This window comes from Panthera leo, chromosome D3, assembly GCF_018350215.1.
Source record: "Panthera leo isolate Ple1 chromosome D3, P.leo_Ple1_pat1.1, whole genome shotgun sequence".
In the NCBI taxonomy this organism is placed as follows: domain Eukaryota; kingdom Metazoa; phylum Chordata; class Mammalia; order Carnivora; family Felidae; genus Panthera; species Panthera leo.
Window position 1 is genome coordinate 26,802,769 of NC_056690.1, and position 13,979 is coordinate 26,816,747.

The following is a 13,979-nucleotide window of genomic DNA, read 5'->3' on the forward strand; positions in this document are numbered from 1 at the left end:
GTAGACCCATGGACGGGCTGAGAGGTAGAGTGATGTGTCTGAGCCCCCGTCACTGGCCGGGGCTCCAGAACAGCCGTTAGAATCCAGACCGAACCATCCAAATAGCGAACAGAGGGACACATGAGCACACATACGCACAAACAGGTAATTACGACCTCTCTCCAGGACCGGGAGGGATTGCTGGGTTGTGGGTCCCTCGGATGGAAGAAAAGGGCCAGGCTCAAGGGGGATAACATGCTAATGGGGGGATGGCCGGCAGTGGATGCACCTTTAAGGCCTGGAGCCTCCTTCACCTGCACCCCGACCTTGAGGGAACTCAGCAGCCACGCAGGAGGGAGCCAGGAGGTCAGCCGAGCCAGCCGCTCACGCGGCAAAGGTGGTGGCGAACCAGGCGAAGAAGCAGAGGTTCAGAGGGTTTGGACAACACGCCCAAGACCACACAGCGAAGTAGCTGCAGAGTTGTGAGTCTCGGCGAAGGCTCTGCTGTCGTGCCGCAGCCCAGACGTTTTCTGGTTCTCTCGGTCTCGGGGTCTCTCGCCCGCTCTCTCTCTCGCGCACACAGGCACGCCCGCCCGCCCGCCCGCAGCACCCAGCTCCCGCCCGCTCTCTCTCTCGCGCACACAGGCACGCCCGCCCGCCCGCAGCACCCAGCTCCCGCTGGAGACGAAAGGCAATGCAACGCACAAACTGCAAGTCACGCTTTATTCACTCGCCAGGGGGCGCGGGGGGATTCTGGGCAGCAGACCAGCCCCTGGGAAGGAGGAACAGGGGGGCACTAGTTGGAGGGGTGGAAGGCGCCCCGTTGGTGCCACTGCATGTCGCGGATGCGGCGCACGGACTGCACCTGGGGGTGGGGAGCCCCAAAGTCACCGCTGTCCTTGTAGTCTCCCTTCTCCAGCAGGTACTGCAGCCCGCGGTAGCCGGGGTACTGGTAGCCGACCCACCTGCGGGGCGGAGGGGAAGCAGACGAAGAGAGAGAGAAGGAGAGCAGCCTTAGGCCGTGAGGAAGGGTGGGTTTCCCGTTCATTTCACACTTCCTGATTGTCGAGCAGGAACGCCACCCTTCCGGCCTCTGCTTGCTTCCTTCTCTTGGTGGGGAGATCACTATCTCCTAAAGCAACTTTTGGCTGAAGGCCTGCTACTAGGGAAAGGTGACCTCAAGCCCACTTAAGCCTACAAGAACGCAGGTCTCTTAACTGCCTCTGTCCACCCTCATCCCAACCCCATGCCTGGCTGCAAGGCCAAACGAGAGAGGAGGCTAGGTCCCAGGGCCCCTCCATTATCCCTTCATCATTTGAAGTCAGCACCGTTTAGGGGGGATCCTCCACTCTTTTGAGCACCTAATGAAAGTTACATTTTCTCCCCCCCACTCCCCCACACACAAAATGTCACAAAGCCCTGGCCTACAAGGACCTGCCAGGCCAACCCTTGCGTATACCTGCAGCTCTCCCTCGTGGTCTTGTGCACTATATCTCTGCGCACCCATCACTTTAACCTTTGGAGAGTCCCTCCAACTCACCAGGCTCCTCCAACCCCAGGGCCTTTGCACATGCCCTTCTCTATCTGGAATGTCCTTCCTCTCTTCACACCGCACTTCCTACTCTTTCTTGGGATCTGAGCTCAACGTCCCTTCCTCAAGGAAGGAGCCCAGATCTGTGTGGATTCTTAAATTGTGAACCATTGACCCCAACTAGACTGTTAGCTACACAAAGAAAAGGCCAGGTCTCTTGAAGCTGCTCTGACACACGCAGCCCTTAACGCGACGCCTGGCACGTGGCAGGACTCCAGCACTTGAGTAACGAGTAAACACACAAACGACAAGGACTATGAACACAGAGCCGTGCACACCATTTTCGGAGGTTGACGAACCCCAGAAAAGCCAGTCGGTGTTGGGTCAAACCAGCTCTCTTGAGGGGGGGCGGGGTAGAAAAAGGTCTTGGCGTGTCTCACTTTCCAATGTCTGTGGTGTCAATACCCCCACCCCGGCTGGTTTCGAGCCACCGATGATTCAGCAACCAGCTCACAGATATTCTGAAACCTTCAGAGTCGGCTCTTGCAAGCTGGAGTCAACCACCTGCAGCACCCCACTGCCTGTAGCCCCTCTGTGAACCCCCAGAGGGTTTAACTTTGCCGGCACGGGCTGGGCTTTCTCCCCCCGTAGCCCTGTTAAGACCACGCAACTCATCCCCACCTTTCCTATACCCCCACCACCATTTACGGTCCTGCTCCTGGGGACTGAGGTTAAGGCCAAGCTTTCTCTCCGCCCCCAGGTAGGGTATTGCCCAAGAGGCAGATCTGGAGGGGACGGCAAGGGCTGAAAGCCACACGCAAGCTCGCGATCTCCACGCCCATTTTCCAGCAGGAAGACTGAGGTCGCAAGTGTGCAAGATCAGCAGGGTTCGGGGCAGAGCGAGACTCAGGACCCCGGGGTCTGGGGTCCCGGGCGGGGTGAGCAAGGCTGGGTCTGCACTCACGTGCCACTCTGCACGCGCACCGACGACACCTTCTCCTGGTAGCCGTGGGCGTGGAAGCTGGGCACATCATCGTCTATGATTTCCATCTTCTTCCCCGTGAAGTTGGGGTTTTCATAGAGGATGATCTTGTGCTCTTGGCTGTCCTGTTGACAGGGAGTAGGGAGAGTGAACGCGGGAGGGGGAGCGAGGGAGGGCCTTCCGGCCCCATCCGCGTGCTGCGGTGTTGGGATTAGCACACTCCATCTACAGCCCTCTGCCCAGTACCCCTGCCACCCGAGTGCAATTGTAACTGCAGGTAAACAGCGGCCGTTTGTTGAGGTCCCACAGGCTATTTGCACGCGACACTCTGGAGTCGACACTTTAAGGCACATTCAATTCTGATAGGTCATGTTCCCCCCCATAGCCTCAGCCTGCTTAAAAAAAAAAAAAAGGCAGCCACAATCGACACATACAGGGACACAGGCTGGTGGTGCCCCGAAAAGGCACTTGAGATGTTTTGGCTTTCCTTCGTCGCCACATCTCTTCCCATCTTCCTGTTCCTGTGACATTTTCCTTAGTCATCCCCTTTAATCCTTTAAATACTCTTATGCTCTCTGGCAGATGAGAAAACCCGGGGCTCAGAGAGGTAAAGCAGCTTGCCCAAGGTCACACAGCTGGGAGCACCAGAGCCAAGGTAGGAACCCGGGTCCATGGGATGCAATGTTCTCCTACCTTCCATCAAGCTCTGGGGGGAACTAGACTGTGCTGGGGAGACTTGGGAGTGTAACTGAGCATTGCTGGGCCCGCTGTCCTCCCTAAGAGCTCACATTCTTGTAAAGAATCAGGTTCAGAGATGCACCAGAAGGCCCCACCAGCACGAGTTACAAACAGGAGCTGAACTACCTTTTCCTCCACACCAATCCCAGGATTTCTTTTCATGTTTATGATGGCTACTGTTTATTGCGCAATTGCCCTGTGATGCGTTCCCAACCCCGGAAAGCACCGTCTGTACAGAATAGAATGTGAGCGGCACCCCTGCCAGAGCATTTTGAGGTCTTGTGAATGGAGCCCCCTGGGGTTGTGCAATGTGGCAACTCTCAGGCTGGGCATGTGGGAATCTCAGGGCCGCAGAGCCAAATATCCCCATTTTACAGATGGGAAAACTGAGGCCCAGGGAGGCGAACGGCTTCTAGCAGGTCACACAGCCAGGAAGCGCACCCTGTGCATTAGAAGGGTCACGATGCTGGAGGCGAAGGCTCCCTCCTGGTCCCTAAAGCCCTGGCCACAAGCAGCAAAGAGAAGAAGCAGGAAGTGACAGGAGGCTCACCACTTTGATGGGCCTCAGGGAGCTGAGGGAGTCCGTCCTCCGACTGCTGGTCCATGAGTCCCAGCGGGGGTACTCGCCCTTCTCGAACACAAACTGCTCACCCTTGCAGTTGGCTTGTTCGTAGCCCACCCAGCTGCAGTGGAGACAGAGAGAGGGGAGGTCGAGCCACCCCAGGCTTCCTTGGGCAGGACCCTGGCTTAGTCTCTCGAGCCCCCTGGGGCGGGGGGGTGGCTCACAGTTGCTCAGCTCACCCATCAAAATGCAGACACCGCCAGTCCAAGAGCAGAGTCACCTCCGTGATCCAGAACTTAATTTTGAACAGTCAACGGTCATTAATAAAAGTACCAAAAGTTAGATTTTGAAAAAGACAGCAGGGGAGTGTAAAGTCTGTTTGAGAAATTCTTCCATCCAAATGTGAAAAAAAATAAGGGCGGGGGGGGGCAACTGAGAATCAGATGCAGTGCTTAAATGGTCAAAACCTCCCTCGTCCAGGAAGACGCGCTCCTGGGGCGCACAGACGCCCAGAGCGTGTTGGATAAGGGCGACCGGGCAGGGCCATTCTTCTCGCAGATCCTGACTTGAGTAGCATTTGTTGAACTCTGCAGAATCCCCTGAGAACCCTGAGTTGGGATGTGGGTCACGTAGGACCCCCAACCCCTCCAGAATCACTGACCTCTTGGGTCACCAGTGGCCACCCCCGATTCCTGAGGCTTTTGCAGAGAAGGGGTGGTCAACACCCACAGAGAGAGTCCCCTGCAGGCTGTGTTTAGCTCTATGACCTGAGCAGGGCAGAATCAGATCCTACCAGCCCTCCTCTCCGGGGTCAGGGACCCAAGGCTGCCGGCCCCCAAGTGTGCCGGTGAATCTGCTGACATCCAGCGTGGCCAGAATTTGGGAAGGGCACGGTGAAAGCAGAGCTGGGACGTCTAGCTTTAAACCGCCCAGGAGAGTGCAGATGCTCTGGGAGCCACAGACGGGCAGCTGTGCCCATGAGAGAGACTGTGTTTATCTCCCCACCTCGAGGAGGTGCCTGGCCTCCGTGTCAGGATTTGCCTATGAGTTCTTTTCCTTCCCCCTCAGCGTGGTTCCTCTTATCCTACGGAGGAGGAAGCCAAGGCTCAGAGAGGGAAGTTCTTGGTCCAAGGTCACACAGCCTAAAAGTGATCGAGCTGGGATTTGAATCCAGTTCTCTGTGACCCCAAAGCACAAACTCTCTCCATAGGCTGCCCCAAATTTCAGGGTCTAAGAGCACAGTGGGGGAGGGCAGGTCCCCCCAGCTCCACATGCCTCACCCTGGCAGCTCCCACCGGGCGAGCCCCCCTCCCGCACCCCACCCAGGTACGTACGGTCCAGCCTGCACCAGGACGGAGCCTGCCTTCTCCACGCCAGTCTCCTTCAGGTTGGGGCAGGGCCCGCTGAGCTCGTGCGAGTGGCCCTGGAAGTTCTCTTGCTCAAAGATGATGATCTGTGACAGGAGGAGAGGGTGGGACCCGTCACGATGCGGAGGACGGAAGCAGGGCATTGGGGGCGGGGAGGGGGCTCAGGGAGCCTCGAGGGATCCTGACGGGCTCCACTTTCGGGAGTCACAGACCCAACGCGAAAGCCAGACAGTCCTGGCACCTGCCAGCTGTGAGACCTTCCTGAGCCCGTATTTCACCTCGCTGAGCCTCGGCTGCGCCATCTGTAAGATGGGAAGTGACAGCGCCTACCTCTCGGGGTTGCTGGAAGGGCTCAGAGAAGCACAACGGTGAGCACGCAGTATCTGCTCTGTGTGGGGGGAGGCAGAACCCTGAGAACGAAGGGACAACCTGCGGATCCCAGGCAGGCAAGTGGCAGAGTGGAAACTGGAGTCCAAGTTTGTCTGGTGCCGTTTCCGTTAAGGGCGGCGCTTTGCGAGCCAACGTGCACACAAGGCACCCGGGACCTTGACAAAATGCGGTTTCCGGGCAGCACGTCTTGGGGGTGAGGCCCCAGATTCTGCATCCCTAACGAGCTCCCAGGAGAGGTAGGGCTGTCTCCTGCTCCTGCTACAGCCGGGCCGGCACCACCAACACACGTGACCCCGTTTGGCCCCTAAGACCCCGCATACCTGTGCCTTTTCTTTAAGCCCCCACGGGCTCTGCAGGTCTCCTCCCCCGGGACACTTCTTAAGGGGCCTTCCCTCCTTAAGGGGGCTCTCATCAGCCCGGGGCAGGGGGCCAGCAGGCTCCCCATGAGGGAGGCACAATCTCTGCAAGATGAAGGCACCCCCCACCCCACCCCGCCACGGCCTCGCAGCCGCCACCTTGCACAATTTCAGAGCGCGTTTGCAGCCACACGTCCCCAGGGAGCACCCCCCACCCCGCCCTGGGTGGAGAGGCGGGCTCAGGGCAGCGGGCTCCTGGGAAGGGCAGCTGCACAATCTACATGGTCAGCACTGGCTGTGTAAACACGTCCCTCTCTCCCAGGCCAGGGATTAGCTAGATAAAGGCAGGGCAGGGAGGCCCGGCGGGGCTCAGAGACAAATTCCATGGGCTCAGTTCGGCCTTTATGGTCACTGACTCGACCACGGAAGGGTCAGGAGACACGGGCTCTGATGTCACCCCTGTTGCGTCTCCAGCTGGGCAACCTCAGCAAGCAACCGGGTTGCTTCGCGCCTCAGCTGGCCCGTCTGTAAAATGGGAGAGGCTGAGCACTCTACAGGGTTACCGAGAAGAAGCAGGAGCAGGGACATTAGGAGCCAACGTATCATCACCCTGGCCTGGGAGACAAGGAGGAGGACCAGGGAGGTCAGCCTCTCCGTATATTCAAACGTCCCCAGACGGCCCGGAAGCTCAGTATTGTCACCGTGACTGTTCTTGCTATGTATCCACACACGGATGCTGACATTTTACGCGATATCTAATCCTTTAAATGCGCGCTGTCCGGGGGCGCCGGGGTAGCTCAGTCAGTGAAACGTTCGACTTCGGCTCACGTCATGATCTCGCGGATCATGAGTTCGAGCCCTGCGTCGGGGATCCTGTCTCTGTCTCTGTCTCTCTGTCTCTGTCTCTCTCTCTTCCTGCCCCTCCCCTGCTCACACACTCTCTCGCTCAAAAATAAACATTATAAATAAATAAATAAGTGCAGGCTAGTGCTGCAGCCATTCATTGGCCACCTAAGTCTGAGGGACGCACTCAGGCCGTCCCAATGAAGACGCACTGTCACAGAAGGTGACACATCAGATTTTGAAGGTTTAGGATAGTCAAGAAAGAGTGCCAAAGGGCTTTCTCATAATTTTTCTATTGATTATACGTTAGGGCCTATTGCGTTTAATAAAATAGAATACGCAAACTAATTTCTTTGGCTCCTTTGTACCTTCTTACCGTGGCTACAGGAAATGCTAAATGGCATGGGGGCTCGATTTCTACGCCTGTGGGCCAGTGCAGCTCTAAACACCTTGCACAGGCCTTCGTGCTCCTCCTCAGACTCATGCAGCTCGGTCTCACCTCTGGGCCTTTGCGCTCGCTGTGTCCTCTGCCTGGAATGTTCCCCCTGACCCCCACCCCGACTCACGTGGCCAGTGACCCGGGCCTCCCCTCCCGTGTCTCCTCCTCAGAGAGGCCTCCCTGACCGCCTCAGCTAACACCTCCTTTCCTCATTCATCCCGACTCTCTGAACTCAAGCTTCCCTGGCCGGAGAGGCCACATGTCAGACAAAAGGGCAGTGCCCGGGTGGACCCCTTGCCCAGGGTCCCTGAAGCAGGGGACCATGGGAGGGAGCCTGGCCGAGGCAGTCAGGGGAATGGTGGCTGGTAGAGGTTTGGGTGCAGACTGGGTATGATGAGTCCCCCCTCACTGGACCCTAGGAGGGCGAGAAGGATGAGGGGGCAAAGCAGGCAGTGATAGCTGGTCTTAGCTGGACACCGCAGGCCAGGCCGAGCTGGTGTCCTTTGCCTCTTCACACCCACCTTGCACCGTGATTCCTATTCTCCCCAATTTACAAAGGTGGGAACTGAGGCTCAGAGAGGTCAAGTGACTGGCCCGAGTCACACAGCAGGTCAGGAATCCCACCTCACCTTCGGTTCACAAGCCCCCTCTCGCACGGGACTGTGGGTCCGCCCCAGCTCTGGGGAGCCCCTGTGGGCAATGGGGTACGGGGTATGGGGTGAGGCAGAGAAACGTAAGTCTCCAGAGCTGGAAGCTGGTGTCAGGAATCCTGGCCAGTCGTGGGCTGGTGCAGGGGCCGGGGCGGGGGCGGAGGGGGGCGGAATCACTGCCCCCTTGTACAAGTGGGGGAGACTGGAGCCCAGAGAGGGGCAGGGGCAGAGAGCGGGAGCTTCAGGAAGGAAGACACCCACTTGGACTTTACAGAAGGGAAACTGAGTCTGGAGGAGGAGTTCTGTGTGCCCCCCACCCTCCCCCGCATCGTACCCACCTTGGGGTTGAGGGGCTGTGGCTTGCCCGCTTGGGTCTGGTGGTCTGAGGCCATGGTGGGTGGTCCTGTGCAGGAAAGACCTGGAAGATACGTGGGAAGCGGCAGTGAGGACCTCTCTGGGCCCTCTGCTTTCTCCCCTGGGTGCCTCGGGGCCCCTCCACTCCGGCCCTCGAGACTTCTGGTATCCCTGTCTCAGGATGTCCCAGAGCAGCAGGGTCCACAAATGGCTGTCTGACTTCCCATCCTTAGCTTCATTTCTTGGTGCCCAGGACTGCTCCGGAGGGGAAATCGAGGTCTGCTAAGAAAGCGGTGATAAACTGGGGCTTCAAGCAGAGTCCCAGGTGGGTCCCCGTCATTCAGCTCTGGACAAAGGGAGCCACGCAGAATGATGCAGCCCCATCCATATCGTGCAGAAAGTTCCCGATCAAAAGCAAAGTGCGGGCCACAAACCCCACTCACAGTCTCCTGTAACCCCAGGCCCTCACCCCGACTTCGTCCTCAAGACCCCCTCTCCCCGGGCACCCACTACCCAGAATGCTCCTCTGCTGCTGACCTTCCCCCACTCCCCATGAGCGCCCATATCTGTGATGGACTCATGCTACGAGAAGGCGAAGAAGTGAGCATAATGGTAGAAACTCAGGCACTGTGATAGGCAGCAGCAGGGAAGATTTCTTCCCTGGTGAGAACGTCAGAAAACGTTTTCCAGAACGGCTGGGAAGTTGGCACTCTTCTTCCCCTTTCCCGCAGGAGGAGCAGTGACCCCAGCCTGCGTATTTCCAGTGAACAGGAGACACCTGAAATCCTTCTCCAGAGAAGACGCCCAGCCTTCCAGAAGCCCCTTCCACACTCGAGCCCAGGCCAGGACATCCCCCACAAAGAACTGCAAATAAGCAGCTTGGGGGCCAAGCCCGCTCTGTTCTCCTAAATAACCAGCCCTGTGCACCTGTCACACGGCCAGAGGCCCCGCCATGCAGCCCCCAGTCGTTGACCGCCTCACACTAAAGGTTAAGCTCAATCAGGTCAACTCGGGTGTCGCCAATGTGGGCCTCAATTTCCTGTTCTGCAAAGTGGGGACAGTCATGGCGCCCGACGATATCTGTGAACAGGTTGTGACGACTTGACCCCTGGGCAGCGGGTCCGGGATACAGCCGGCGTTCTGTAAATGGCAGCAGTTATGGCATCATGAGGGTCATTTCCACCAAGCTTTAGTGGCTTTGGAATCACCTGTCGCTGGAAGCTCTCAGAGATCCCCAGCTGCTTCCTGGCCACTAAGCGTTCCCCAAGACTGGACACGTAGCAGGTGCCCGGGAATGTCTGCGGATTTGGGGAGCACTGTCTCACCGCCTTCGAAACGATGCTGGGCCTTCGCTGGTTTGATTCCTTGCACTAACAAACCCTCGGATTCTCCCCCCCAGTCACTAGCAACGCAAGGACGCTGATAGACTGGTTGACATTAATAGAGGAGCCTGTGTGCCAGGCACCGTGCCGGACCACGCGCCTGTGTCACCTCTGACAAAGGAGGTTTGATGACCCCTCTCCCCATTTAACAGAAGAGAAGGCTGAGGCTTACAGCAGTGAAGTCTTTGCCCAAGGTCCCCTTGTCAGAAAGGGGGTGGCACCTGGATTGGAACCCAGGTCTCCCACACTTTCCAACAGGGGATAAGGATGAGAGAAAAAGGCAAGGCAAGCGAGAGAGGCATTCTTACCAGTGACGCCAGCCTCCGAGAGCTCCCGTGAAGTCTAGCCGGCGGGAGGTGGCATTTATACCTTCCCCAGGAGTGCCGGTGCCGAGACGGGTGATCGCTGCGTCCCCACAGAAAGCAGGACGAGAATGCTGGGTTAAGCCCACACCAAAGCCCGGGTCAGCAAATGCCCACAGACATTGTGTCTCTGCACAATAATGTCATTAGCTTTTGGATTCGGCCGCGCCAGGGTGGTCAGGCGGCTGGGCAAGGGGATGTCCACTTTGCATGCATCAGCCGTCCGGCTGCCAGGACCGGGGGCACGCCGGGTTCACCGGTGTGGTCAGTCGAGCCCTGGGGAAAGGCAGACAGAGGCAAATCTCAGTGGCCTTGGGAAGAAAACAAGGGAAGGGGGACGGCGATTTGCCAGGGTCCAGCATCCGTCCGTCCACCCATCCATCCACTCATTCATTCAACAAATATTTATCTGGCACATAGTGCCAAGCTCCGTTTCGGGCGAGGTGAGTAGCGTCAGGGAGGGGACCGACCCCAGTCTGGGCCATCCAGGAGAGCTCCCGGAAGAGACAGAGTCCTCGGGGACGAGGGTAAGTTAGCCTGGGAAACCAGACGGGGAAGGGAGTTCCAAACAGAAAGGGGCCATGTGCAGGAGCTGGCGTGCCATTAAAAGACTCGGAGGCCGGTTGAGATAGCTCCAGGGGGGCAGGGGGCCTGATCCTGCAGGCCGGGGAGAGTGAACTTCACCCTGAATACCCTGCGCTGTCCCAACACCTGCTGTTCTTCAGCGGGTGCTCTTAGGACCCTAGGCCCCAGAGGTTTGGAGAAACCGCTCAGATCCCTGCTGTGGCCTCCACCACTGCCCCCGGGCACCTGGCCTTTATTCACGTGCCTCCAGTGTGCATGGCTCCCTTGCAGCCAGCCTGCGTCTCGACCGAATCCCAGATCAGGCAGGAGACCGGGAACAGCACTGGGGCTCGGAAACCAGGCTGGAGCAAGACTTGCCGTCCCCCACCTTCCACGGCCCCAACACACACGTGCACGCACACACACACACACACACACACTCACACTCGGCCATGCTGTTTCTGTCTGTTGCACTTCTCACCGCCTGACGATTGCGTGACTCGTTTATTTGCCATCTTTCCAATCAGAAGGTAGGCATCATGAGGGCAGAGCCATTGTCTGCGTGGTTCCCACCCAGTCCACGGCCTGACACGGGCCTAGGAAGCTTTGCTAAGGCAGCTTAAGACGACAGGAATCTGGGGTGTAAAATAGCACAGCCTCTATGGAAACAGTATGGCGGGTCCTCAGAAACTTACCACTAAGGGGGCGCCTGGGTGGCTCGGTCCGTTAAACATCGACTCTTGATTTCGGCTCAGGTCATGATCTCAGGGTTTGAGGGACTGAGCCCCACATCGGGCTCCGTGCTGACAGCTCAGAGCCTGCTTGGGATTCTCTCTCTCCCTCTCTCTGCCCCTCCCCTGCTCTCTCTCTCTCTCTCTTATAAATAAATAAAATAAAAGCTAAAAAAAATTACCAGTAAAATTTCTACATTTCTACTCAGCAATTCCACTTATGGATACTTAGTCCAAAGGATTGTAAGCAGGGCCTTGAACAGACACTTGCACACCCGTGTTTATAGCAGCATTATTCACAGTTTCCCAAAGGGGGAAATAACGCAAATGTTCATCGATCAATGAATAGATAAAACATCCATAAAATGGAATATAAATCAGCCTCATAAAGGAAGAAGATTCTGGGGCACCCGAGTGGCTCAGTCGGTTTAGTGCCTACCTCTTGGTTTTGGCTCAGGTCATGATCTCGCAGTTCGTGAGTCTGAGCCCCGGGTCCGGCTCTATGCTGGGAGCACAGAACCTGCTTGAGATTCTCTCTCTCCCTCTCTCTCTGCCCCTCCCCCTCCCACCTCTCAAAATAAAAAAATACGCTTAAAAAAAAAAAAAAGGAAATTCTGACCCGTGCTACAGCATGGATGAACCGTAAGGACATGATGCTAAGTGACATAAGTCACAAAATGACAAATACCACATGATTCCACTTACTTGAGACTCCTGGGGTAGCAAACTTTATAGAGACAGAAAGTGGAACAGCGGGGCCAGGGGCAGGGGGACGGGGAGACGGGGAGTTAGTGTGCAATGGGCACAGAGTTTCAGTTTGGAAAGATGAAAAAGTTCTGGAAAAGGAGGGTGATGGTTGCACAACACTGTGAACTGCACACTCAAAGTGATTAAAACAGTAAGTTTTATGTATATTTTACCACGCTAAAAATCGTGTCCAAAAAGCCCATCCCCCAGAAGTGTATCATCTCAGAGTTCTGGAGGCCAGAAATCGGAAATCAAGCAGGGCTGTGCTCTCTCTGACAACTCTAGAGGGGACATCTCGGCGCACTTGGCTTTGGGTGTGTTCTGAGCCATCTGCTGTCCTGGACAATGAGCCCAATCAGAGCTGGGTTCAGTCATGTCCATATGTCCCCAGTGCCTGCCTAGACCCAGCACATAGTAGGCGCTCAGAAGATATTTGTTGGCCAGTCGAATTCATTAACGAGTAAGAGATAAAGAGAAGGGTGAAGGTGTCTTCGTTTGGGCTTTACCAGAAACAGACCCTAAGACAAGAGTCCAAGTGTAGGTAGTTTGTTTGAGGACTCATCCCAGGGAGTATCAGCAGGGAAGGGAAGGCAGCCGATGGGGTGTATCAGGGAGCAGGCCACCACGGTGTCTTCTTGAAATTAGGTGGGAGCCAATGTGATTCATTCTGTCCAGTGGATTCTGAGATGTCTCACGTGTCTGGTCATTTTAGTGCTGCTGTCAGGCTTTCCAGCACTTTCTCTTCCACTGCCCTGAAATGACATTGTTGCAAGAGGGTGGAGCCTCCGTCAGGCAGGGTCCGTGAATGACCTGTATTAGACAAGCATTAGACATGTGGCATGGATGAGGAATAAACCATTATGGTGAAACCACCAAGACTTGGGGGCTGTTTGTTACCCAGCATAGCCTGACTGATACATGCCTCACCGTGCTACAAATAGGATATGCCTTGGTGTCCCCAAATACAATTTAACCCTTAGACACTTAGGACCCTGAGCTAGAAGAAGAACCTCCGAGATCATCAAGTTGAAAGGCTCTCAACTCTAGCAAAACCAACACTTGCTTCCCATGACAGTCATTTTGTGACAGCCCCTTCGCTTTCTTGGAATAAAACTGAAACTGTAACCCACTTACATACATGCTTTCTGAATAAGTGCCTAATAAAATGCCCTAACTATATTATAAAGGAATAATAAATGAAATGTGTAATAATATGTATTTCAACATGAAAGGTTTGGACACAGCTATACCAGATGATGTACAAAAGGAGTCTGAAGTGTTTGTGCTACTTACAAATGACAAGTCGGGGGGGGTGGGTGCCTGGGGGGCTCAGTTGGTTATGTGTCTGACTCTTGATTTCGGCTCAGGTCATGATCTTGTGGTTTGTGAGGTTGAGCCCCACATCAGGCTCTGCATTACAGCAGGGAGCCTGCTTGGGATTCTCTGTCTCCCTCTGTCTCCCTGCCCCTCCCTCACTTGCTCTCTATCTGTCTCACAAAATAAATACATAAACATTTCAAAAGGCAAGTTTGGGTAGGAAGATAATATTGGACTGAACGTGCGTTTGACATGTTCACAAGCCTACAAGGAATTATCTTGAACATCATACAGCCACGCACACAGATTGGCCCAGAGGTGATTGATCAATGATGCCCAATCCACAGGCAATATTGCCACGGGCCCCATGACTTTACAAAATGGGGAAGACGGCTTGGCAAAGTTCCCGCCTGAGGACGGGGACCTGGGGGACCTGTACACGGATTCCTGTTGACCCCTGGATGAGTCATTGCACAGGTCATAACACCTAGTTGGCGTGAATTCCCCCAGAATCCCAGCTGCCCCGGGCACACCAACATTGTGAGTTCTTTTTTTTTTTTTTTTTTAATGTTTTTTAGTGTTTTATTTGTTTTTGAGAGAGAGAGAGAGAGAGAGAGAGAGAGAGAGCATGAATAGGGGAGGGACAGAGAGAGAGGGAGACACAGAATCCGAAGCAGGCTCCAGG

The 13,979-nt window shown here is 55.8% G+C and overlaps 1 protein-coding gene across 1 annotated transcript; it reads right to left on the bottom strand.

Annotated features, from left to right (window-relative positions):
* Window positions 1–775: 775 nt before the first annotated feature.
* CRYBB2 (crystallin beta B2) lies at window positions 776–8,229 on the bottom strand. The gene is made up of 5 exons (XM_042911043.1): window positions 8,176–8,229; window positions 5,127–5,245; window positions 3,781–3,913; window positions 2,475–2,617; window positions 776–944 (listed from the first exon to the last, which is right to left on the bottom strand). The coding sequence occupies exons 1-5, from the start codon at window positions 8,227–8,229 to the stop codon at window positions 776–778; spliced, it is 618 nt and encodes a 205-aa protein (XP_042766977.1).
* Between the last annotated feature and the right edge of the window lie 5,750 nt (window positions 8,230–13,979).